The 27,599-nt window shown below is 36.7% G+C and overlaps 1 protein-coding gene and 1 pseudogene across 1 annotated transcript; one reads left to right on the top strand and one right to left on the bottom strand.

The window, feature by feature from the left end:
* LOC121972281 overlaps positions 1-22,495 on the bottom strand; it is a 30,340-nt pseudogene extending 7,845 nt beyond the window's left edge.
* A 13-nt stretch (positions 22,496-22,508) lies between these two features.
* LOC121969654 (transcription factor bHLH57-like) lies at positions 22,509-24,612 on the top strand. Its single transcript, XM_042519860.1, has 4 exons — positions 22,509-22,943; positions 23,156-23,689; positions 23,780-24,163; positions 24,239-24,612. The coding sequence occupies exons 1-4, from the start codon at positions 22,908-22,910 to the stop codon at positions 24,320-24,322; spliced, it is 1,038 nt and encodes a 345-aa protein (XP_042375794.1). The 5' UTR covers positions 22,509-22,907; the 3' UTR covers positions 24,323-24,612.
* Positions 24,613-27,599: the final 2,987 nt, after the last annotated feature.

Raw genomic sequence — 27,599 nt, 5'->3', positions numbered from 1 at the left:
CGTTGGATCTAACATAAGTTACAAGTTTACAGAATAAGAGCAGTTCAAGAAGGTTGATGACCATATTCTTAACAAGCAAAATTCCTTGTAAGTTAGAAGATCAGAGACAAGGTAAGAGAAATCTAAGAAAGTCGATGGCCAGATTCTTGGCAAGAAAAAGTCCATACAGGGCAGAAGACTGAATGCAAGACAAAAGAATTCTAAGAAGGTCGAGCACTAGATTCTTGGCAAAAGGTGAAACTCGAGGAGATCATGATATCAGATGCAAGGGTAGATAAATACCTAAAGATGAGGAAACTCGAGGCACAAAGTTCAAGGAATAGGAGGTTTATTTGTTATGAGATCTTTTGGGTAGAACTAAAAATAAATTCATTAGGGTATAGGACCAAAGTGAATAACATTATACCATTATGGTGATATGTGAATTCTTTTGTCCTTAACAAATAATATTAGAGCAAGGTTTCTCTTCACTGAACTAACCACCGGAAGAAGCATGAGTCAAAGTCATGGTCCAAACCTGATGTTATGTGGGGTGGGGTGCCCTTGAATGAAGTTTAGAGGAGGTCCAGAGAAGGTCAAGAATGATTGGATGCTTCAAGGAAAGTCTAGATCATGTTAAAAGTGATCGGATACTTGCGGTGAGGCCTAAAGTGGGTCAAGAGTCACTGAATGCTTATGGGAGGCCCAGACCAAGTCAATTAAAGTCTCATATTAGAAATACATGAAAAAGCTTATGTGTGTAAAAGATAAATGATATCTTTTTGGTATGAGGTCTTTTAAATAGAATCCAAAAATAAATTCATGAGGGCTTAGCCTCAAAGTGAGCAATATCATACTATTGTGAATATATGTTAATTCTTTTGGTCCTAACAAGTGGTATCACTTTTGAACTTTCTAAAATCTATCTAATTTGTAGATTATTCGAACATCAGTTGACTACTGTAAACCATCATTAGACTGATCTACTCAGTTGAATCGAACAAGCATATCTGACTCACTTCTGTTCAACTCTGAACGGCATCAATCGACTGATTTAAACCATTAGTTGACTGATGCCATCAATCAAATACAAACAAGCAAATCTGACTAGCGTCTGTTCAATTTTTGAAGCCATCAATCGACTGATATCAACCATCAATCGGTTGATATCATCAATTGAGTCGAATAATCGAATCAATTTACTTCTGTTCTAAAGCCATCGATCAACTGATCAAACCCATCATTCGATTGATACTTGAGTTTTACAAACATGGATCTCTAAATGAGCTTTGTTTTGCAATGAAAATTTCCTCGTTCTGATATCCATTAAAAGTTATAGTTTATGAAGTTTGCTCTTGTAGGATCGTTAGCACATGAGGAGGAGGAGGATGAATCACGTGATTTTAAAAATGTTTCTTTTTTTACTTTTTAAAAAGGTGAGTGTGTAGTGGAAAAGATAGATAAGTAAGAAAAAAACTTAATACGATGATTTACTTAGTTCGAAGCCTTTTATGACTCATCGCCCAGACCTTTTAGACCTTTTAATGGATAATTCACTAGTCAATTAAAATTTAATACAATGAGAAAGAAAAAGAAAGTGTAATAGACCTACACTTCCTAATGCAAAAATAATTATCTATAAAGTAAAAGTTACCCGATATGAAGATGAAGAAATCGTTAGCTCGAGTGTTGGAGTTTGTCCTTCTGTAGTAGTCAGGTGAAATAGCGTTGCAACACAGTAGCAGTATGAAGTTGGAGCAGTCAAATGATCAAGAATAAGCGTAGAAAAGTTGTATCAAACCTCCTAGCCAAACCCTCCTTTTAAACACTATTGGAGGTGCCTCTAACATTTCAAGGTGCCTTCAATAGCGCTTATCTGATCCGAAGACTTCAGTCTTTATTCACACGAGGGCACCTCCATTAGCTTTGACGCACCTTCAATGCGCTCCGAGACACCTTAAGTATGCTTTGATACACCTTCCCATAGCAAAACTTTATCTTCAAATCTTATCTAAGTGAGGGTGTCTCCTCCCTATCCAGGGTGCCTCCGTTTAGCTCCGAGGCGCCTCCAGTAAGATCCGAGACGCCTCCAGTAACCTCCAAGGCACCTCGAGCATTGTCCATCCGAGGCTAACTTTTCCACTTTGTTCTTGTAAGACACGTTAGTCCAAACATTAAAAGGTAACATGCAAAATAGAGTTAGCATATTAAAAATAAGATATATGAATTAGATTTTGTCTTCCCAAGACCAAGATCTAGCTATGATCTTATAACTTAGGCTTCTAAAATGGATCTAAGTTGGACCAACGCATACAGCCCCACTAGGGCTCATCCTCACTAGATCACTCTTCTCCAGTCCTTATCTCACTTACCAATGCAGACTTACTCAACTCTTGACCAACCAGGTTTTTTTGTCAAATGTTTCATCTGGACTTCAGCCAATTGTCAGGTCCCTCAGATCCAGCTGACCTTCCTGCCAAATATCAAACTATCTAGGCTTGCTGTAATTATTAGGTCTTCCAACCCTAACTAGACTTCAACTTGGTGTCGAGTCTTTTAATCCTACAAACTTGGTAAACAACTTAAATACAACAACTAGTTTTAATCATTTGCCATACATTAAAACACTTGAATTTGATTATTAGTGTTGACTGCACCAATAGCTTTGTCACGACTTCCTTATTCCATACCAACTCCATGTTGAACTTCTGATCTCCAAGTGCTCGGTCAACTGTGATCCACTTGAAATTTCCATCTCATGCCAAGTGTTCAGCTCCCAGCTGACCTACTTTAAACTTAACCTAATTCACAACTAGATTTTCCTAGTTACCAACTAGGTCTTCCACAACTTCTATTGTCTAGTTGTCAACTAGGTCTTCGACTATCTAGCCCTGCTATGACTTCAATTGCCTAGTTCTCAACCAAGACTTCCATTACCTAGTTCTCAACTAGGTCTTCTATCGCCTAGTCCTGCTATGACTTCTATTGCCTAGTCCTAACTAGGTCTTTCACTGTATAGGCCTCGCCAGTACTTCTATTCCTAATTCCCAACCATGACTTCCCTTTGCCTAGTCCCACTAAGACTTTTACTGCCTAGTCTCACTAGGTCTTACACTACATATTGATCAAATATCAAAACTCCAACTTGAGTCAACTTAAGCTTCGTCAACCATGATAAAAGGTCAATTACACCAACAATTCGGAGCCTCTGAAAATTCTTTAAATGATATTTTTTAGGCTCAAAACTAGGCTGTTATAGATTTTACCCATTAACAAATATAGATCTCTAAACAAGCTTCCATTTGGCCTGTAAAACATCCCATTTTGATACTTGAGTTACAAGTTATGACCTCCAGAAGCAGACAATTGATACACAACTTATTATAAGGATGTCAAAATCATGCATGGGCACCATAAATACCTTTACTGTACTACCATTTTCAATTACATATCAACTTTGTATAAATTCAAATCTCTTAGATCCATCAATGAATTTTGATCAAAACTCATTGATGGATCAAGAGAACTTTGATCAGACACATTCCAAGTGCTACAGGTTTCTAAAGTGTCCCGGAGTCTATATGTGCCTAGAGATATCAACTTGAAGTTATTAACAACAACGATCAAAAGATTTTCAAAGTTTTTGACTTTAAGACAATTGACACACATATATATAACTTATCATAGGGATATCAAAATTAGGCATGAACCCCATAAATACTTTCATTGTACTACCCTCTTTCATTACATGTTAATTTTTTAAAACTCCAAATCTCTTAGATCTATCAATGAATTTCGGTCAAAACTATTGATAGACCTAGGGAGTTCTAATTAGACTCATTCTAATTCCTATGAATTTCTATAGTGCTCTAAAGTCTAAATATACCCTTATTTATTATTTTTAAATAATCAACACCACATGTTAATATTTAAGTTGTGGTGTTGATTTTTAAATATCAATACCATTATGATATTGATTTTTAAAAATCAACATCAAAGTGATGCTAATGTATTAAGTTGTGTTGCTTGTTTTTAAAAATCATTACTATAATGATTTTTTATTATTTTTATTAATAAAATTAATTTTGGTTATTAATTTAATTTATTTTTTCCATTATTTATAATTAGATATTAAAATATTTTTTAAAAAATATTTGTTTCTTAACCTTTTTATATTTTTAAATTTTTTATTAAAGTTTCAAAATTAAAAATAAGTAAATTTAGAGGATTACCTAATTTAATTTAAGAGGAAAAAGAAAAGAGGAAAGAGAAGAGAGTATCCTTCTCTTCCCTCTTAAATTAAAGAGAGTAAAAAAATATGGAACCATCACATTAGTGGCCCTTTAGAATCGGTCCTATGGATATGTAAGCAGGTAAATTTAGGTATGCAGATGAAAGGCACATAGCGGGGACTACCATAGGTAATGACACTTTGGGGATCGACCCTTACCCAATCCGGATATACTACCATGCACCCACCATCTGCGATGCGTGATAGGTACATTGCGAATTATTCAACCCCAGCTGCGTGGAAGGTATATTGTGAATTATTCTTTCACCTTTTTAAAGAGAGTAAAGATATTGCATGCAAAGAAGAAAAGAAAGAGAAGAGAGGAAAAAAAGTCACTTGTTGATAGAGGGGTAAAATGGAAATTAAGTGTGCCTTTTGGTAAGAATGGAATCTCAGTGCGCCTTTTAGGAATTATGAAACCTTAGATATTGTTGGTGTTGGAAGTATCAGCTAATTGAACCTAGTTTTAATAATAACAAAGGGTTCAAAGTTAAGCTATGTTATTTTCTAATAAGCTTACCTGAATGTGAAGGCAAGTCCTAGTTGAGGCTAGGCAAAGAAGTTTTGGTCAAGTGATTGGGCATGAACTCCTGGTCAAGGATTGGGCACGAAGTCCTGGTCAAGTGGACTAGGAAGAAGACTTAGCAAATCGAGGACATCGGGCAAAAGTCCTGGGGTAATGGACATAAGGCGGAAGTCTAAGTGGGTTAAGGATCAAATGTTTAATAAAAGTTCAGGAGGTCAAAATCAAATGTTGAACAAAAGCCTAAACATGTGTTTGGTAAAAGGTAAACTCTTCTGAGAGAAGTAAGTGAGGGTGTGTTCCCCGTTAAGGGAATAATATGTGTTAGTCCGACCTAGGATTTCATGGAAAATCTAAAAGTCAAGTCCGGACAGTTTGAAACTATCAAATAATATTATTTTATATTATTCTATTTTTTGCTAAACATAAATCCTAAAAGTGTCGATCTAGGCGCCTCAAGTCGATACAAACACCTAAAAGGTATTCAAGCACCTCTATCATCTCGGCATGTGGTAGAGGAAGGTGAGGTGGCATCTTTCTGTTGGTCAACGCATGTCAGATCCAGACACCTCAAAGGGATTGAGGTGCATGGGAAGAGATAGAGTCGACTAGGAGGAGCTTCACTCAGCGCTCGCCACATTAGCAACTGAGGCACCTCAAAGGGATAAAGGCGCCTAGAAGTGGATAAGATGCGACGAGCTCGGATTATATCAACTTTGATCCAAGCGCCTCAATGGCATAGAGGCGCTTAGATTAACCTATATAAGAAGGTCACGAACATTGGCTTCTACACAACTTTTTATACGATCAAACGAGATTCATGCTACTCCTAACTTCGACTACGACGCTGCAACGTTGCTCCGACAACTACGCCCTACACCGGATCTTTCTATTTGTCGATATATTTAATTTAAAGCAAAAATTGTACTTTCACATTCAGATTTTGTAATTTTTGAATTCGTAGTAAATTGTCCAACAAAAATGATTGACGATAGCGGGTCTTGGAGTAAGAGTCGTCAAAGGCTCCAAATCAAGTAAAAAAAATTTTTTTTTAGCTTTGTTAGTTATTTTCGCTGTATATTTAACTCGAGTTTAATAAAAAATATGAAAATACTACGAGCGTTATGCACCCTCTCCCCTTCTAGCATGCTTTTCGATCCTTCATGTGCGCCTTTTGAAAAATTACTATTTTTTAAAGTAATTCAAATCTTACAATCTGATTAATTATGAGGTAAAGGGTTTGTCCCCACATTTCATCCACTAGATAAATCCAAGAAGCACAATCATTTGGCGCTCCAACTTTACTAATAATTCAATTACCATAGTTATGCCCTACGTAGAAATTGAACCCTAATTATTTAAAAATACATCCTACCTTTATCACCACAAATACACCAAGCAATAGGTTCGAGGGTTTAACTTAATTATATGAACCTCTGAAGGTTAGATTTATTTTTATTTTCGATTAATTGTAAATCGAATTCGAAACTATATTTTCCACTGCTCCCTTTACTTTTTTGCCTACTCAACTTTTTCGATGCTAAGCTTGCATCACAATTTAGATCAGAAGGTTGAAAAGCCCTTTCTAATTATCCATATATCACCACAGAAAATCCTCTTTTAAAAATTATATCTATCATAATTTAATAACTAAAATATCTATTTGTACTAAAATTATACCACTTCAAAATTAGGACGGAAAATAAGCTAAGTGGAGCTACTTTTATATTGCTCAAATTTATTTTATAAATTAATTGAGTCAACTGAAATGAATTAAATTTGAAATGATTATTTAAATTTAACTTTTTTGGCTTAAATTTGATTTTATCATTATACTTTGAATATGAACTTATTTTAAAATTTAAATATTTTAAAACTTATTTGGATGATTAATAAACTTTTTCTTAAATTATATTTGTTTTTTTTAATATATATATATATATATATATATATATAAGTTTGATAAGAATTTTATTGATGCACATGATTCATAATAATTTTTTCACAAACTTTGTTGTTAACATTGTTCATAAACATTATTGAACAATGTATACAAATAGTTTACAAGGTGATGCAATTTTGCTCATAAATGTTTAATTCATTTACAATCTTGAGAAACTTTCACTAAAACTGAACCACCTACTCTAAGGCGTTGCTCCAAGATGATACACTTTTGATCAAAATTGTTCATAATTTTAGAATAATGTATCTCCAAAGTAATGAAGTACGTAAAAGTTGCTCTAAAGTGGAGTACAAAGATATTATAGATATTAAATTTTAGGCTAAATAACTTCAAGCTTCGTTGTGTTTTCTATCAAGGAGTAATTTGCCTCCTTTATTTAAAAAATAATACTTAACCCCCTTTGACATGAAGTCAAAAAGGAAAAAAATAGTAATTGAACAAAATAACCTATTACTTTGTTGACTTAAATCCTAATTCTAAACATTGAAATTATTTTGACTGAAATACGTTTATTGAAAAGTAATCTGAAATTTTTAGACAAAAAGGAAAAAACAATAAATAAAAAATTACACATGATCGTTGAAAGTTTAACCTTAACTAAACTTAATCTCTATATAGGTCAAAAATCTCACTTATTCCTAGAAAAAACTCTTATAAAATTCATAGATGTACCAGCATAAATAATAGAAAAACAGTAACTGTGAAAGGGATGACCATCTAAAAACTCATTTCATCATTCTCATCAAACTTTTATCAGAATTTTAAATTGATAAACTAAAATCAAATGAAGATATATAGAACAAAGTTCATTATTAAAAATCTCCTCTTCATCAACAAATGTGACATACTATAGGAATGAAGTTGTTGGTGTGGTAAAATTACACCAATACGCACATCAAAGACATTAAAAAATTCTAAAAGGTAATTTAAAGGTTGTTGTAACTATAAGATTAGTACTCAAATATCTTAATATAACACATAAATCCAAAATCACTAACATTTAATGGATATCAACTACTATTTGTAAGCAAAAAATGATGAATGTAGGTTCTTCTAGTAGATGGATGAAATAGCAAAAGAAGCACAAAACTTCAACGGCTTCACCTTCCAAAAAATCCAAGTTAAGGTTAAACTTTCAACAATCATGTAAGATTTTTTATTTTTGTTTTTATTTTTTGTCTAGAAGTCTGAGGTTACTTTTTAGTAAGGATATTTCAGTCAGAATAATTTTAACATTCAGAATTAGTATTTAGGTCAACAAAGTAATAGATTATTTTAGTCTTTTTTTTTTTCTTTTTGACTTTAGGTTAAAGGGGATTAAGTGTTATTTTTTTTAAATACAAAAGAGCAAACTACTACTTAATAGAAAATACGCTTAAAGTTATTTAACCTAAATTTTATATAGAATACTATTTTGATAATTTTTAAAAAAGAGTACCCCTTTAATAATATAAACAATTATGGAGTTTATTTTAATTTTTTGTCTTAATATAATCTAAGAAGATTTATTTATGCAAACATTGGCATAAAAAAGACAAATACCCATATCTTGTTGATGGGCAAGACATATCTTTTTTGAAAAGGAAAAAGTGGTGCAAGTCCTACAAAATTTAATAATTCAAAAAGTTCAAATATGTAATTTACATAAAATCCAAAATAGAAACCATCCTTCAGCAAATTGAACATTGAACATCTTGTTACACATAAAAATCAAGAATAAAGTAACAAGCAAAAGCCAAAATGAACTAATGAAAAGATTAATCCAAGCAACAATGAGCTGTGATTCAAAATTTATAAATCAGGATGCAAAATTGACTTTTGTCTTTAAAAAAGAGGAAAACATGATTAGGCTCCTTCATGACATTTGGAATTCTAAATAAATTGTCCTTTGATCAAGTTGTTTACCAAATTTTATTAAGTAATTTGACAGTGTTTAGCATAATATCTTGGCGATATATTTAATAGATGTTTAATAAAACGTTGTGACTAGTAAAAGTGTTTTTACTCATTGAAATATTAGTTCATGGTTAAATAAAATGTTTATTTATTTTAAGATATTTCATTTATACACATGCATTAAACAAATTCCACTATAATATATATATATATATATATATATATATATATATATATATATATATGCTATCAAATTACACGTATATAAATATAATAATGTGCTATTTTCTTCGTGATATAGTAAGGAAAATTACTAGTAAGTTACATTAGTAAATAATTGATCAGAATTTTTATTAGCGATAATTAAACATAAAAGCTATGGATGAGGACTGTTGAACGTAGTAAAGTTTTGACTTTTGTTCTGTATGAATAACTATTAATTGTTTATTTGAAAAATATGGTAAAAAATTATTAATCCGGCGCAAATATAATTAGATCCTCATATCATCATTTTTATTGGTTATTACTCATATTTTAGTTACATTTGTTTCATTTCTCACAAAACTAAATCAACTTACAGTACATAACAAATTATACCAATTAAGTTGGGAAACAACTATATATATATATATATATATATATATATATATATATATATATATACACCTCTTGTGCATCCATGAATGAAATCCGATGCGGATGATTTGACGAGGCAAAAACCTAATTTTTTTTAATCTCTTTCTCATCTACATTTAACAATTTTTTTCTTTTTCCCCTTAAATTAAAATAAAATTCTCTCTTCTCTTTCCTATGATTGCATGCAACAATCATTGTTACTTATTTTTGTAGGACCGTTGGGCCGGCTAGAAGGGGGGGTTGAATAGCCCTAAAAAAAATAAACAAAGACCCTTCTCGAACTTTCAACAGAACACTTGTAGAATAATAAAGTAAACAGAAAATAGAAAAAAAGGCTCACAGAGAGTTGACTTGGTTACAACCGGGGAGGCTGTTAATCCAAGGAAGATGTCGTACTATTATCTCCTTCTGGCGGATAAGTCTTTTTACAGCAGTGAAGCGCACAACTAGAGAAGCTAAACTAGAGAGAACGTACAAGTGTTGTTACAATGAGTTTGTTCTGAATTGATGAAGAGCTTCTGGACCAAGACTATATTTATAACCTTGGTTAGGGCACCTGGAAGGGGTTCCGGGCGCCCTGGGGGATAAAACTTTATCCCCAACATTCAAATTGATGTGGTCAAAAAACCAAGTCCGGGCGCCCGGAAGGGTTCCGGGCGCCCGGGCTGCTCCGGGCGCCCCGGAGCCTAAAAGTCAACAGTAGTTGACTTTTTCGTCTGGGGCCTCTGCTCCGGTTCGGTTCGGTTCGGCTCGGTCCGGGTCTTCTACTCCGGATCCGTTTGCTTGGGTGATCTCTGCCATCCGGAAGAGGGCTCACCCGAACCCAACTTCCGGTCTTCTCGAGTGGGCTTCCCTCCGGCTTCTCGTCCCTCAGAATCGCCGCGTGTTTCCTTCTCGTCCGCCGGCGTACTCATCCGTAGTTTTCGTCCCTCGGACGCACCGCTTGCCGTCCTTCTAGCTAGCTGCATCTCTTGCTCCCCGAGCAATCTTCCGTTTCAGCTTTTGTCCCTCGAAACCACCGCACGCTTCCTTCTCGTCCGCCGATGTACTCTTCCGCAGCACCTCGTCCCTCGGACTGCCGTCCTTCTCGCTAGCTGTGTCTTCCGCTCGACTACCTGTGCTCCTAAGCTCCTGCACACTTAGACATAAGGTTAGAAACACACAGACCTAACTTAACTTGTTGATCACACCAAAACAACCTTGAGGTTCCAACAATCTCCCCCTCTTTGGTGTGATCAACCCAAGTTAAGCTAGGGTTAAAATAAACATTAAATAAAATTAAGTAAATTAACTTAATTTATAATTTAAGGACAAAAAGATAGACAAGATAAAAAAAAATTAAATCTATCTACCTCCTCCTAGACTTATTTATACTTTCCCTTCTCCGCTTTGATCACAAAAAATGGGCTTCCAAGAAAAACAATCTAAGGGTTAAAGACTTAGAAAAAGATATTTCTAAAAAAGTTCTAAGTTTTTAATAAATTTAGAAAATTTCTCTAACTAATTTAAGTTGAGATTTCTAGTTTCAGGAAAAAGTTTTTAACTTAGGAAAAAATATTTTTTGAGAATTTTTCTAAGTAAAAAACATATCCTAAGTAAGAAATTTTTGAAATTAAAAAAAAAAATTCTAACTTAAATTTTTTGAGAATTTTTAAGCACATTTTTAAAAAAAATGACTTAGGCAATTAAAAAAATTTCTAAGTAAGTAAATTTCTAAATTGAAATAAAATGTTTTGAATAACCTTGTTAAAGCACTAATTAATTCTTGTATTTATGTTTCATTAGCAAATTAATTAAACATTTATTTCAATATTTTGACTTCCAGGTCGTGGCGAGGCACTAGACCTTCTTGGTTATTAGAACAACAACCACTTCCTTGACAAAGCCTCATAAAGAAATTCTTTGTTTAATTTTCTCACTTAAAGAGCTAATTTTAATTTTAAAATTTAGTTTAAGCATGATTTAGGAACCCAATATAGGTTCCAACCTACTGGATTAACTAAAAAATTTTTAGGGACATATTTTCTTGAAATGTTCTTAATTTGTCCCGGGTGATATTTAAAGTATCAATTTAAATTATTAAATCTTCTAAAATTTGTTTTAGATGAACATGCATAGTTTTTTAAGTTATATATTTGAATTTTTAAATTTTGATTTTCTAATTTCAATTTTTCATTTTCCAATTTTGATTTATCTAATTCTTTTAAAGGGCAGGATTTAGCTAAAATTATTTAAAAAAATTTTATTTCCTTTTCTAATTTACAGCAGTCTTTAGTTAATAACTTAACGAATTTAAAAAGTTTATCGGGAGGAAGAGAATGTACCTGACTTATCTTGTCGAGTTCGTTGTCCGTGTCTCCCCCTGAATTGCTGCTTTCTTTTGACGAAGCTCCCCCTTCATCGATGCTCTCGATGCTCATCTCGGAAGAGCTTGAATCGCAGTGGTCGTCTTGATGACTCGCCATCAGTGCGAGTCCGGAGAATGCTTCGACTTCTGATTCGGACAACGTATCATCCCACGTCGCCTTTAGGGTCTTTTGCTTTTGAATAGGCTTCTTATCCTTTTCCTTGTCCTTGTTCTTCAGCAGTGGATCGTTCTTTTCTTCTTTCCCTGCGGATGGTTATTAGATCTGGATTTACAAAGTTTCTTGAATCTTCTTGCCATCATTACCATTTCCTCGTCGTCGAGAGAGGATTTCGATTCTGGTTCGTCTCTCGAGGCTTTGAGGGTGACGTTGTTCTTGGGCTCCTTCATTCCTGCACATCTTAACTCATGCACTTCAAATGTTGAAAAGAATTCTTCTAATGAAATCTTTTCTAAATCTTTAAAAATGTAAAATACATCTACTAATGATGCCCATTTGGTATTTCTAGGAAAGGAATTTAAAGCGTACCTGAGCGAATCTCGGTTACTTACCTTTTCTATGAGATTCGAAAGTCCAGTAATAATTTCTTTTATTCTTGAGTGCAGATGTGTGACTGACTCATCTTTCCCAAGTCGCAGACTGGTGAGCTGATTGCGAAGTAGATCTCTTCTGGCGAGCTTGGCTTCGGATGTCCCTTCGTGCAGCTCGAGGAACTTCTCCCAAAGTTCCTTTGTCTAGTCGTAGCGCCCGATCCTGTTGACTTCTTGAGGTGGAAGAACGCTTAGCAGATGGTATTCTGCTTTGCCGTTCGCCACGAATTCAGCCTGTTCCTTTTTTGTCCATTGACATTTTTCCTTACCTTCTGGAGCTACATAGCCAGATTCCATTGTTAAGGTTAATTCAAAGTCTGTGGTAAAAAATACCTGCATCAGATTCTTCTAGGTAGCGAAATCCCCTTCGTATTTCGGCGGGTGGATGCTCAGTCCGGCCATCTCGTTGCTTCGTTCGGCGGTTAGTCCTCCTAAAGCGCCTCGCCTCTGATACCACTTGTAGGACCGTTGGGTCGGCTAGAAGGGGGGATTGAATAGCCCTAAAAAAAATAAACAAAGACCCTTCTTGAACTTTCAATAGAACACTTGCAGAATAATAAAGTAAACAGAAAATAAAAAAAAAAGCTCACAGAGAGTTGACTTGGTTACAACCGGGGAGGATGTTAATCCAAGGAAGATGTCATACTATTATCTCCTTATGGCGGAGAAGCCTTTTTATAGTAGTGAAGCACACAACTAGAGAAGCTAAACTAGAGAGAGCGTACAAGTGTTGTTACAATGAGTTGTTCTGAATTGATGAAGAGCTTCTGGACCAAGGTTATATTTATAACCTTGGTCGGGACGCTTGGAAGGGGTTCCGGACGCCCTGGGGGGATAAAACTTTATCCCCAACATTCAGATCGCGTTTGACGCGATCTGGTCAAAAAACCAGGTCCGGACACCCGGAAGGGTTCCGGGCGCCCCGGGCTGCTCCGGGCGCCTCGGATGACTCCAAGCGCCCCAGAGCCTAAAAGTCAACAACGGTTGACTTTTTCATCCAGGACCTCTGCTCCGGTTCGGTTCGGCTCGGTCTGGGTCTTCTACTCCAGATCCGTTCGCTTGGGTGATCTCTGCCATCCGGAAAAGGGCTCACCTGAACCCAACTTTCGGTCTTCTCGAGCGGGCTTCCCTCCGGCTTCTCGTCCCTCGAAATCGCCGTGTGTTTCCTTCTCGTCCGCCGGCGTACTCATCCGCAGCCTTCGTCCCTCGGGCGCACCGCGTGCCGTCCTTCTCGCTAGCTGCGTCTCTTGCTCCCCGAGCAATCTTCTGCTTCAGTTTTGTCCCTCGAAACCACCGCACGCTTCCTTCTCATCCGCCGGTGTACTCTTCCGCAGCACCTCGTCCCTCGGACTGCCGTCCTTCTCGCTAGTTGCGTCTTCCGCTTGACTACCTGTGCTCTTAAGCTCCTGCACACTTAGACACAAGGTTAAAAACACACAAGACCTAACTTAACTTGTTGATCACACCAAAACAACCTTGGGGTTCCAACAATTTTTAAAGATGGTGTAGCTGCTACTATACATCTAGTAATTATTGTATAGTAGCTACTACAACATTGTAGCATCTACTGACAACATTATAGCAGCTACTATCTTATAGTAGCTATTGTGTATTTGTAGCAGTTACTACACAATAATTGTTACAACGTTGTAACAGTCACTATATAGTTGTAGCAACTATTATATAGTTATAGCAATTACTGTATAGTTATAGCAGCTACTACACAGTAACTGCTATAATGTTATAGCAATTACTATATAATTATAGAAACTATTATGTAGTTGTAGTAGCTATTACATTGTTGTAGCAGCTACTACACAGTAGCTACTATAATGTTGTAGCAATTACTGTATAGGTAGCTGCTACAACATTGTAGCAGTTACTATACAGTAATTGCTACAACATTATAGTAGCTACTGTATAGTTATAGTAGCTACTATACAATAACTGCTACAACGTTGTACCTACTACAATGTTATAGCATCTATTACGTTGTAGTAGCTATTATGCAGTAACTGCTACAAAATTATAGCAGATATATTGTAGCAGCTACTAAACAATAATTGCTACAACATTGTAACAACTATTACGTTGTAGTAGCTACTGTGTAGTTATAATAGCTACTACACAATAACTGCTACAACGTTGTAGCAACTACAACGTAACTGTTACAATATTGTAGTTGCTACTACGTAGCTGCTACACGTTATAGCAGCTACGCCACATTTAAAAACCGGCATCATAGAAATTATTATATGCAATCATAGGAGAGAGAAGAGAGAATTTTATTTTAATTTATGAGAAAAAAGAGAAAAGTTATTGCATACAGATGAAAGAGAGATTAAAAAAATTAGGCTTTGGTTGCATTGGATCACCCATATCGGATTTCACTCACGGTCGCACTATATATATATATATATATTACAACTTAACTAATTCTAAGGTAAATGATTTGGTCCTTTCACCCACCAAGTAAATCTAAGAAGCGTGGTGGCTCCTGATTTGACACTCTTGCTTCACCAGTAGTTCAATCGCTGTAAATATGTTATGCATGGAAATTAAACCTGGTTGTTTGGAAAATACATCCCTCTTATCACCACACACCAAGCCCTAGGAGCTGATTTAAATAGTTACATGATAAAAGGGAGAATATAGAATCAAATAGAGTAGCTAAAGTAAAAAAAAAAACTTTTCTAAAGTGATTTGATACTCAAATGAGTATTCTCCAAATTAGTTAGATCCTTTCCATGTGAATTATAGAACACTAGAAAACCTAATTTAGGAAATTTAAGACTTTAGGGATGTGCAACTTAGGTTTCTAAGTCTACTCATCAACATGGCAAGTTAGGTTTAGAAGAAAAAGTGTATATCTATTGCATACTTTGAACATTCAAAGGGATACGTGTTTATCAATTAACATTATATTCTAGTGAGAGTGATTATGAATGTGAATTCTATCATGTGTAATAGATGTATTGGTATTTATACCATTAACGTCGCTAGAGGGGCTAAATAGTAATGTGACTGATTGTTCATATGTTTGTTTACAAAAGATTAGTGGGCAATAGAAATAAACACAAGTACAAAACACATGATTTTACATGGTTCGAAACTCTTGATTCCTACTCCACAATCTAGCGTCCTAATAAAATCACTACTAACTTTCTTCTTATCAAATTCCTTCGAAAGGTAGAAAAAACTCTTATAATACCTCTTGGTATACAAGAAATCTAAAATGCATACAAAAATATGAAATATAAAATAATGAAAGTAAATAACTTTACAAATAAAGCTTTGTTTTTCTTGCTATTGAGGTATGAAAATGTAGTAGCGCTCTTCTCTAAAGTCCTCAAGAATCAGTCACAAAAACCTCCACAAAACCCTTCTTTAATAGCTTTCAGGTCAGGGCTGATTTTTGTTTAACAGTCATCTACTATAACCCATCAAGCGATTGCTCTGTTAAATTTGAATGTTACACTTGCAGACTCTTCCAACGATTATTACTATTCATTAATCAATTGTTATTGTATCAATCGAGTTTGTAACTCAATCTTGCATTATTAAGTATTTGGTTAACCTTGACTAACATGTCTTTTCACTCAACCATCCACCTTGGTATGCTTGACCTGAGGTCGATTGCATCGACAATCTCCCTTTCTAATAATCTCTCCTTTCACTTGAACATTTCACTCTCATCAACAAACATATTAATAAATATCAAAGACTAATTCGAGTCAACTCGAGCTTGGTTAACTTGATTAACTTTGATCATAAGTTGTTTACACCAACAATCTTTTTTTTTTTATGTTTGAAAATATATTTAAGTAAGATAAGATCTTTAGCATGCATCAAAAGTCTCTACACATCCCCTTCTCTTTCTTCATTCTAAATCGATGTCAATATCTCAATGGAAGTTTCTTATCTTCCATTTTCTCCAATGCTCAACCTAGAGCATACTTACCTATAAGAATACATATCTCTTTCTTCATTCACTAATAATTAAAATTTTTCATTCTCTCTCTTTCATGCCAAGTTAATTCTCATGCCTTTAAGGTGGACTTCTCCCTCAATGTATGCTTCATTTCAATCATCACACCAACAATATTTTGAAGTTTCTAACCCTTTAGAAAGTTTCAAATTATATTTTATGAGGTTAAAAATTTAACCTTGAATTTAAACCTCTACCACAATTCCTCATTCTTTTCTCTTTAATATCCCTTTCTCATTTTCACTAAGAAAATTTCCTTTGAATACTTATTCAAATCCTCTCGACCTCTATGTCCTCCATCTCAAATGTTGAACACTTCTCAACCTTCAAGTTCTCTTGTGTTAATGAGCCTCCCTCGAGCTCATCCTCATCTTGCGTTGGTGATGGATTTTAATGAAGCTTTATGACTTCATCCATAATTCTTTGACATCTTGATATTTACCTATCCTAAAAAATTGTTAGGTAAAATATTGATTAATAATTTAGTTACCTTCCGAAGAAGTTTTCTCTTTTTATCTCTCAGAGTTTCAAATTCTTCTTAAGGCGACTAATCCAAGATTTAGTCTTAGCGATCTATCGTCACTAAATCTTCTCCTTCTAGGATACCTATCGGAGATGAAGAAGCCTCATATAAAATGTTTCTTATAAAACAACGTAAGAACAAAGTAAATATACAAATACAAATGAAAGTAATAACTTTACACAAATCTTTGCTTTTAATTCTTCTTTATCGCTTTGGATTGCCTTTTGATGGTAAGAAATATAATAACACTTCATCTCCAAATCCTCAAGAATCAACTATTTCAAAACACCTCAAAATCTTCTTTAATAGGGTTGCTGTTCGAGTTGATTTTCACCTGTCCTTTCGAATTTGACTATTTAAACTTGCAGAATAACTTTTTATTAACCTATTTGACCACCATTAGTCGATTGCTAAATTTTGTAGTTGATTGATCATGAATAGTTGAATCCTGCTATCGAGTTCTAAACATTATGTTTGCTCAAATAATAACATTAGTTGATTGATACACTTTATCAGTCGTCTGATTGTAATTAATTGAGTTTTGAAGCTTCTATATGTTACTATAATGCTCCATTAGTCGAATGATCAAATTCATCAATCGACTATTACTGTAGCAAAATAGTGTAACAAAATATTATTCACAGCTACTGTAGTAGTATTACAACTACTATAATAATACTATAGTAATCCTATTTTTGAGGTTTTGCTTTCATTAATCGACACATCCTATCAATCAACTAATACTCTTGTTTTAGTCTTACAAAAATTGAAATCTCATCTTATTCGGTATCTAGTTGGCCTCACCCTCTAGGACTTTATTTGCTCAACATCCAATCAACCTTAATTTGCCGAGACTTCCCATTACCTAGAACTTGATTAGCCTTGACCTATCGAGACTTCCTTATTGCCTAATATCCAATCAACCTTGACATATCAGGATCGAACTTCACACCTCATGTCAACTCCTTGTTGGAATTTCAACCGCTAAGTATCCTATCAATCGTGATCCACTTGAACTTTCTTCTTGTGCTCACTCTATTTTGGACTTCTGACTGTCAAGTATCTAGTCACCCATGATTCATTTAGACTTTCCACTTGCTAACTCTCAATTAGAATTCCAAATACCAAATGCTTGGTCACGGTAGAATTTCAAATACCAAGTGCTTGGTCAACCATGACCTACTAAAACTTTTCATATCTTGTCAAATATCTTATTAACTTTGACCTCCTTGACTTTTCTCTCAACCAACTTAACATATTGATCTATTGTCAAGTATCCGATCAATCTTAACCTACTTGACATCTCAATCAACTAACATATTAATCAAACATCAAACTCGAGTTAACTCAAGCTTGATCAACCTAGTCAACCTTAACTAGAGGTTGATTGCACCAATAAAACCATCTCGAGGATTCATTATGAAATCTCAACTGCTTCTAGAGTTGGCTCCTCCGTAGTTAGTTGGGTGAAGAATTGCCTCACTTTGATATCACTTGTTAGTATTAGAGGACTTAAGAATGTAGCTCTTTCTTCTTCCCTCCAGCACTAGGCTCTATGGCAGTTAGTTCAATCACTATCCAGCTTGGGGTTGATACCATTTGTTGGGACCGTTAACGTCGCTAAGAGGGGTAAATAGCAATTTGTGATTCGATCTATTGTTCACATGCTCATCTATAAAAGATTAGTGTGTAGCAGAAATAAGCACCAAAGGAAGATTAGTGCGTAGCAAAAATAAGCACAAAAGGTAAATCACAAGCACAAGAACATGAGATTTTATGTGGTTCAAAATCCTTAATTCCTACTCCATGGCTTGTCGCCCTAATGGAATTACCACTAACTTTCCCCTTGTAGGATACCTTCAAGAGGAGGAGAAATCTCTTATAACACCTATTGTTATACAAGCAATCCAACATGAATACAAAGATATAAAAAAATAAAATAATGAAAGAAAACAACTTTACAAATGAAAACTTTACTTTCCTCATTGTTGAATGATTTTAGATTATCTCCTAAGGTCTAAAAGTGCAGCAACACTCTTCTCCCAAACTCCTAAGGTCCGAAAGTGCAGTAGCCTCACAAATCTCCATAAACCCTTCTTTTATAGCCTTCAAGTTGAGGTTTATTTTCGTCTAATAATTCACTTCTAGAATCCATCACTCGATTACTTCGCTGAATTCTAATGTTACACTTACAAAACAACTCTTCCAACTTAGCTTTGACTACCAATAGTCGACTGTTACTGCATTAGTCTTTACCACTACTTAGCATTCGACCAACTTTGACTCGTTGAAACTTCACCACTGTCTAATATTCGTTCAACCTTGACCTGTCAAGACTTCACCATTGTCAGACATCTGATCATCTTGATTTGTTTGGGCTTTCCTTATTGTCAAGTATTCAATCAACTATTAATCCACTTGGACTTTCATCATGTCAAAGTCTGTTCCTTCATGATTCACTTGAACTTTATTTTTCATGTCAAGTGTCCAATCCTTCATAATTCACTTGAACTTCGCTTCTCATATTAATTCCCCATTAATTTTTTAACTATCAAGTATCCGATCAATCATGACCTACTTGGACTTCTCACTTGCCAATTCTCTATTGGATTTCTAACTGTAAGTATCCGATCAACCACAACTAGTTGAACTTCTCTATTGTCAAATATATGTAGGATCGAAGAAGTGTTAAAGGGAGGTGAATAGTGTGTATCAATTTTTCATTATTTTTTGAAAACTTGAGAGATAGCAATGAAATGAAATTAAAACAAACAATGCTAACACATTTCTTTTTTTATTTGGCTCATAGCCCGTGCTGCTAGTCCAAAGCTCATGATCGTTGATTACTTTCGTTTGACAATCCACTAAACAATCGTTTAAGTACAAAGAACCGAATATGAATATCAAGTACATAATTAAAGATACCGACAACAAGAATGAAGTGTAGGCTTAATCATAGTTTTTAGAACAGTATTTTAGCATTGTAGCAGAATTTTGGAGCAGCGCAAGAGTCGTTCAACGTAGAAGAATTGATGCCTGAGTTCTTGGTCTAAGGTCCTTTTTATAGCCTATTCTAGGTGCCTAGGCGAGATCTAGGCGCCTCCGCCAAGGCCTATTTGATCCACCTTCGTCGTTGAGTTATTCAACTCTAGGTGCTTGGACCACCCAGGGCACCTAAACCGCTAACATGACTGCACTTGAGTGAAGTTCTATCCAAGTCGTCTTTATCCCTTCTATGGTACTTGGACCACTCCTAGGCACCTGGAAGCTGATGTGTGCCAGCTAACCAGACTGTGTCAATTCAATTGCACATGTGGTTGGGTCTGGGTCTAACCAATCACTTGGATCCACTTGGGGCGCCTAGAACTCCGGCCGCCTAAGTCCACTCTAGGCGTCTAGAAGCTCTTTTTTCAACCAGCTTCCAGCTTTGACTTCCTACATCACAGAGTTATCAAAACAGACATAATGTAAGAGTAGAAATATCTTGATAGTCTTAAGAATGTCCGATTCTGACTTTGGATTTCACGTGAAACCTTAGGTTGGACCGATGCTTACTTTCTCTTTAAGGGAACACATTATCTTCTACTCCTCTCAAGAGAAATTACTTGACTTTCCAAACATCTGGTGCTCCAGATCTGTTTGGAGTTCCTTCTCAGCATCCAATTCAACGAGGACTTCCTCTAGATGTCCAGTCCTCTAGACCCATCGACTTGCTAAACATATGGTCCTCTAAACCCGTCTACACTTTACGTCTAATATATTCGATCTGCCAAGTCTTTTACCTAATATCTGATCCAACATACCTATTAGTGTTTTGTCGTTGCTTAGTATCCACTGGGACTTTTATCTCCCCTAATATCCAGTCAACTTAACCTATTAGGACTTTCTGGTTGAGTTACTTGTACACTTAGTCAACCTCATTAGATCCCAATGTAGCTTAACTTTGAACTCTTTGCTAATATCAAAATCCAGATTTAATTATCTGATGTTCCCTGCACCAATAATATCTAGTCAATCTTGACCTACTTAACTTTTTACTCAACCATTCATCTTAGTTAATGTAACTCGAGGTTGATTGCACCAACAATCTCTTTCTCTTACAATGTCTCCTTTTACGTGAACATATTTTTCGCATCAACAAACATATTAATCAAATATCGAATCTCAATTTAAATCAACTCAAGTTTGATCAACTGAATTTAGTCAATTTGGTTAATCTTAATCAGAAAACGATTGCACTAACAATTAGATCATTTCTAGAAATGAAAAATTAAATAGAAAATACAAAAAATTAACTGCATTATACTACGTGTATTGGTCATCAATTTATATTTATCTTTGTGATGCAACATAATTATGATCACAAGAGATAAGCATACGATATAGTATCGTACTAAAGAGTTGTACTTATTAATTTTCTAGGTTTTGTTATCGGGGAGATGAGTTAATATGAGCAAATGTAACCATAAATAAATAAATAAATAGATTGAGTTTGCCCATGATGAATCCATCTATCGAAATTACTGCATTAAATAATTTTCTTACTCTGCAATTTTCAACATCAACTCATTTTACCCCGTAAATGAAAGTTCTTGTCAGTAGCACATAGATAAAGACAAAAAAAAACAATTGTCATCATCAGGAATTTCAACAAAAAGATATTGTTCATCAACAAAGGTAACTTAATTTTCATAGTCAAAGAATTTTTACACCACAATATCTAATGCAATTCACTTGTGCCTTCTCATCAGTAAAACTTTGCTAGGATATTATTATTTTTATATGATTATCTATGTAGGTGTCCATCCTGTCCCGAGTCATATCTCAATTATAACTTAAGGCACACATAATATAAATTTGAATATTATGTTGATATAACACATTTACTTATTCTTAGGATAAATGTGAAGTAATATATTAAGTTAACTCTTGAATCTATATATTTACTTATTGATCACCTATACAATCAACAATAAATTATTATAAATCTTTAAAATAAATTGACTATTTCATATGTCTAGATGAATAATTTATTTTTTATTTCACATATTATCAAATGAATATTAATTAATAAGGTAATTAAGTTGAGATTAATTGTGTGTGTGTGGGGTTAAAAAAAAAAGCTCTAAAAGACACTTACAATTAAAATGTTTGAATTACAGTACAACAGTGGGTGCATTTGGTTTGCCTTCTGGCAAAATGCTCACATAATTTATCTATTTACCGATAATACTAATTATTTGGGATGAATAATAATACTTTTTCTCTAAAAGATATAATATACATTGTCAAAGGAAAGTAAATCTGTATATTTACATTATAAGGAACAATTAAAAAAGCATGACTACAAAATAATAAAAATTTATAAGAATGAGTATTTCAGAATAGGTGCTACATGTGCTGTGTAGAATCTAGAATGAATGGCTAATGTTGTGAATCGAAGTCATGCGCCAAAGGTACGTGACATACATCTGATTTGGCCAGCCCTGTGGACGTGACCCAGCGCTGTTTGAAATCTAGTTGATTTCGCAGACTTTTTCTCATCACTGACGGCACCTTTACTGCCCGGCACTGCCATTGAATTCGAAGCGAGGTCAAGTACTGAAGGCGAGGAGAGAGAGAGCAGGACGACGACTGAGCAAAGAAAGAGAAAGAAGAAGGCGAGAGGCCCCACGTCTGTGCCTCTGTCTTCGCAGCTGTACAAATCTGCCACCCAAACAATAATGCATGCATGGGCCATGGGGCACCTCCCACAAACAGACACCCCTTCAATCCCCAAATCTGCTGCAGTAGCGCAACCTTTCTCCTTCCTTCATCCCTTCTTCCCTTCCCTTCCCTTCCATTCCTCTTATCCCACTTCTTCCTCTACCTCTACCCTACGTACCTTCCTCTTCTCTACCCATGCCATGGTTCCTTACTATTGCAGTATTAATTACTACTGTATCACCTTGTCCAAGCTTCCTCCTCTTCCCAGACATTAATCATTTGTGAGGGGTGCTATGCTTGGCCGGCATGCATTAATTGCTCCAGATAACATAACTGAAGAGGAGAATTAAAGAGCAGAAGAATTAAGCCTGTTTCGATTGTGAAGAGGAGAGGTAGTTGGTGAGCTAGTACTGCTGCATGCTCTGCCTTCAAATCTTCTTCTTTCCATGGAGCAGCTCCGAGGACCCATTAATGACCCACTTGTAAGTCTCATCACTCCACTCGACTGTGCTACCTTCTTTTAATTTCCTTCCTTTTTTTTCCTTCCACTTTCTATCTTTAGTCAATTTCTGGTAGAACACCACCTTAGCTTTTCGATCGATGGAAGCTCTACAAGACTCCCATTTTTTTAGCAGTTCATTTAATGCAAACAATGGATGCTGCTTCATTTGCATGGTTTGATTATTTGGAACAGTTGATGAGGGAGGTGCTGGGCTCGGAGTGCTTGGAGCCTGGAGTGTTTGAGATGAGATATGGGAGCCTGTTTTCCCATCAAACACCTTTCCTGCAGCTTCTCATGCATGCGGGCGGAGAGGAGACTACTGGAGCAGCGCATGCGAGCTACTTCCCCCAAGAATCCAACTTCCAGAACCTGCGACGACTGCAGGGCCAAACCTACGTGCGGGCGGGGGACGTCGAGTCCTCCCGCGCGGCGGAGCAGCTTGAGAGCTGCATCACTCACGCCTCCGAGTCGGACGCGCGCCCGGGAGGCGGTGGCGGCGGCAACGGCATCATCCACCACAAGGCTGCCGCAGCGGCGGCGCTCGCGGTGGGGTCGAGCGAGCGGAGGAAGCGGAAGAGGCCACGGCCGGCGCCGGCGTCGAAGAGCGCGGAGGAGGCGGAGAGCCAGCGGATGACTCACATTGCCGTGGAGCGCAACCGCCGCCGGCTTATGAACGACTACCTCGCCACTCTTCGCTCCCTCATGCCACCTTCCTACGTCCAACGCGTATGATTATGCGAGATGTGCACCCTCCTGCTGGTATCCATTTTAGTTTGTTTCTCCTTGATTAATTGTTTTCTTCTAATGATGTTGAAGGGCGACCAAGCGTCCATCATCAGCGGCGCCATCGAGTTCGTCAAGGAGCTCGAGCAGCACCTCCTCTGCCTCCAAGCCCAGAAGCGGCAGCGGGCACCCAACGACGACGATGTGGTCGCGTTTACGGCCGCGGACTCTCTCCACGACGGTTTTTTCGTCTCGCCTCAGTACAGGGACTACTCTGAGGGCGACGAGGAGGGCATAGGGGTGGACGTGGAGGCGACGCTGGTGCAGGGGCACGTCAACCTCAAAGTGGCCGGGCGGCGGCGGCAAGGTCAGATAGTGAGCGCCATCGCGGCCATGGAGGAGCTGCACCTCTCTGTGCTCCACCTCAACATCACTTCGCTGGACGCCTCCTCCGTCCTCTACTCGCTCAACCTCAAGGTCCATTGCTGGCTAATCCGCTCCTTTAGCTCCGAATTGGCAAACTAAGTCGGTAACATTGTGGCTATGGAACAGATGGAGGAGGCGTGCAAGTTGGGAACAGCAGACGAGATCGCGACGGCGGTGCACCGGATCTTCAGCTACATCAACGCTTGCTGATGGCATGGTTGTCAGGTTAGGGAAGAGAAAAGATGCTCGATTGACTTGAGTGGACCAGAGGAGAGCGATCGAACGGGGAAGGAAGCACAAGTCGCAGCAGCAGCAGTGAGAGCAGCTTTCCCTTTGTTTGCAGTGATGGGAGCTTGTTTGTACATGCACTCCCTCCCTTTCGGGTTGCGGTTTTGCCAGCTTTTTCTGCCTTCGATTGCAATATTTTTGTTTTCGGGAACTGATGCTGTCATTTTGGTGCAAAGTGTTGTTGTTCATAATCATCCATTTTATTTGTTGTAGATTTTGTTATAACCATCACCTCGATCATCATGTTTGTTATGCGCTGCAACATTGAAAAAATATAATGGTTTTCAATTTCAACCAAATCGCACTATGATTTTTAAAATTTATGAGAAAATTAGAAGGAGTGGTGGAATAGTTTATGTATCTAAAGAAAGTTCAAAGTCAATAAATATTCTCAACGATGTAAAAAAAACTGTAAATAGATTTGATTTGATTTGTGGCCTTATTCTACCCATAAGACACATTATTAGATAAGTCTTATGCTTGATTTATAGGAAGGAGTAGACGATGAATAGATAAAATAAATTTAGGGACATGAGAAGAGAATGAAAAAAGAAAGAAATTTCTCTCTAATTTCTCTCTACATGTTTGTTTACCTTGATTGAGGAAGGTAGGTATATGTAGTATAATTAATTTTTATAATTGAAAAAGTATACATGCGCCATTGTTTGAGTATATGGTATAATTTTGTGAGTTTAAAAAGGTACATACGTCATTTTTTCCATCCGTTGCTTTTCGTCCAATTTTGAGATGATCGATTTTGGCTCTAAAACTATCCGCTCATGGATTATGTTTCTTTTCCCTCTTAAAACTTTAATGAAATAAATGTTGGAAATTTTTTTTGAATTTTTTTCTTAATTTTGCTTTATGCTCTCCTAAGTAAACATAACATTAATGCTCTATTTACTCTAAAGCACGGATGAGGAAGGGAAAGGAATCTATGGTGGAAAATTATACTCGGAGGAAGAGAAGAGAAAGGGCGAAGAAATTCCTTCCTTTACATGCTTGTTTATCTTGATAGAGGAAGGAGGATACATGCGGCGTAATTTTATAAATAGAAAAGAATGCATGCATTATTTTTTGGGTATATGATATAATTTTATCAATTAAAAAGGGTACATGTATTTTTTTTTTTTTTTTGTATATGGTGTAATTTTGTGAATAAAAATGGGTACATGTATCATTTTTTTTCCATCCGCTGCTTTCCGTCCAATTTTGAGATGATCGATTTTAGCTCCAAAACTATTCGTTGATGGATTGCGTTTCTCTTCCATCTGAAAATTTTAATAAAGTAAACGATAAAAACTTTTCCACTGCGAAAACTTTTTCTTAGTTTTGCTTTTCATTCTCCTAAATAAACTGACCATTAGGAGCATAAAAATGGATGGTTTTGTAATCATTTGCGTGACCTAAAGTCCTTATGTTGTTCTCATCTATTTTTTTTTTTGTTAATTTAGGTATCTAACTATTCGAACCGATTAATCTTGAAAGTGATCATCCCGACCCCACAAAATTTTTCTATTAGCTACCGGGGTAAATCAGGAAACGTTCATGAAGTTCATCTAAGCAGTCAACGTTCTTAGATTTGTCGTCCCACTAGAGAAAAATCTCTATAGTGTACTACAGTTGGGATTCAACTCTTAGATAATTAACCATTTAGAGAGCCTAACCATTGCATTGTAACCCCGAGGACTATTCTCATACCTTTAAGACGCAAAATAACATGGTTCTTTATATATATGTGTAGATAGTTGAACACTCAATTAAAATATTGCCAAGTATAGATTTTGATTTTGGCAAATTGATGGCATGTTGATTGCAGAAATGACCATTATCGAATTGAAGAGACCAATGGAAGGTAGCTTGTTCAAACCAAGGAGGGATTAATGTGTTGATGCAATTATATATGTCTATATGTGTTGTAGTACATGTAATTTTATATGTCTATATGTGTTATAGCTAGCTACTTAACATTTACGAGATACATCCGTCACATGGGTGAATAATTTGGAAAGTTTATTTGGATATATGACTTATACCGATGCAAAAAAGTTGAAGTTAGTTGTTTATCCCTTACGTGACTAGGCACCACGTAAAGGAAAATACATAAGATGATTTTTCAGAACAAGGCATCACTTGATGATTATTTTGAGATGTTTTTAAGAGAGAGTACTTCTCTATCTCCGTTGGTATAGCTCATTATCAAGAGTTCTTGAACCTTAAGCGGAGCAACCCATAACATAATGGTTTAAAAAGTGATGGTTAATTAACTCGTCCAATGCTATGCCATGGGAGATTCTGACTCATGGATCGATTGTATATTGATCCGGTAGTAAGAACAAGGGACCCCACCCTGTGGAGTCAACGCCACGTAGAAGTCACAGTGGCATTTGTCCATCCGGAGAGGGCCGGGTCCGACCGGACAGCAGGGCCGAGTCCGACCGGGCGGCAGGCCAGCCGTCCGGTGGAATCGAACGTCCCGATCGGACGATAGTCGGCTAAAGGCACCCTGTCGAAATTAGGGTTCCGACGCTCAGTGGAAAAGGTCGTGGTGCCGAGCGGACCTCACGCTCGGCCAAAGCCATAAGGTAACACTGCTAATAGTCTCCACAAAGTATATGATGGAAAATCTCTCCAAGTAAACCACCGCATATGTTCGGCCGGATGTTGAGGTTGCTGTCCGCCCGGACGCAAGATCTGGAGCAATGGGGAAAAGGACAGGGGACGTCTTTTTCTGACAGCAGGTATGTTTCACGTGTAGGCCATGCTCCAAATCCTGTGACAGGGGATTTCGCTGTCCCATCGAGGACATGCCGAGACTGTAGCAGTATGGGTTAGAGAAGCTCACTGACAAGTCCTTACTGGAGTATGGGCCATGGACACGTGTACACCTCGGCAGGTGTACACTCACTTCTTCGCTGCCCTATATAAAGGCCCTCACTCTTCGCCGGAGGTATGCATGGTACACGTTTTGAAGCCATTATTTATTCCTTGAGCTTCGCCTGACTTGAGCGTCGGAGGGTCGCCGCCGGGAACCCCTTCCCGGCCTGACTTCTATGCAGGTTCGCCGGAGCTTCGTGCCGCCGTCCGAAGATCCACACTAACAGCCAGGAAGCACCACGTGCCCAGTGTCCATTGAATCAGCGTTCGGACAGGATCAAATTTGGCGCCGTCTGTGGGAACGTTCCTGTATCCGAGCGGA

The sequence above is a fragment of the Zingiber officinale genome, chromosome 4A, assembly GCF_018446385.1.
Source record: "Zingiber officinale cultivar Zhangliang chromosome 4A, Zo_v1.1, whole genome shotgun sequence".
NCBI lineage: Eukaryota > Viridiplantae > Streptophyta > Magnoliopsida > Zingiberales > Zingiberaceae > Zingiber > Zingiber officinale.
This window is presented reverse-complemented; position numbering and strand designations above follow the sequence as displayed.

What these genes read in the sequence shown, in the direction of transcription:
- LOC121969654 (XM_042519860.1), top strand. Translation starts at nt 22,908, where the DNA reads ATGGAGCAGCTCCGAGGACCCATTAATGACCCACTT. An exon ending in GACCCATTAATGACCCACTT is followed by an intron (nt 22,944 to 23,155) that starts GTAAGTCTCATC and finishes TATTTGGAACAG; the next exon opens with TTGATGAGGGAGGTGCTGGG. An exon ending in TCTACTCGCTCAACCTCAAG is followed by an intron (nt 24,164 to 24,238) that starts GTCCATTGCTGG and finishes GCTATGGAACAG; the next exon opens with ATGGAGGAGGCGTGCAAGTT.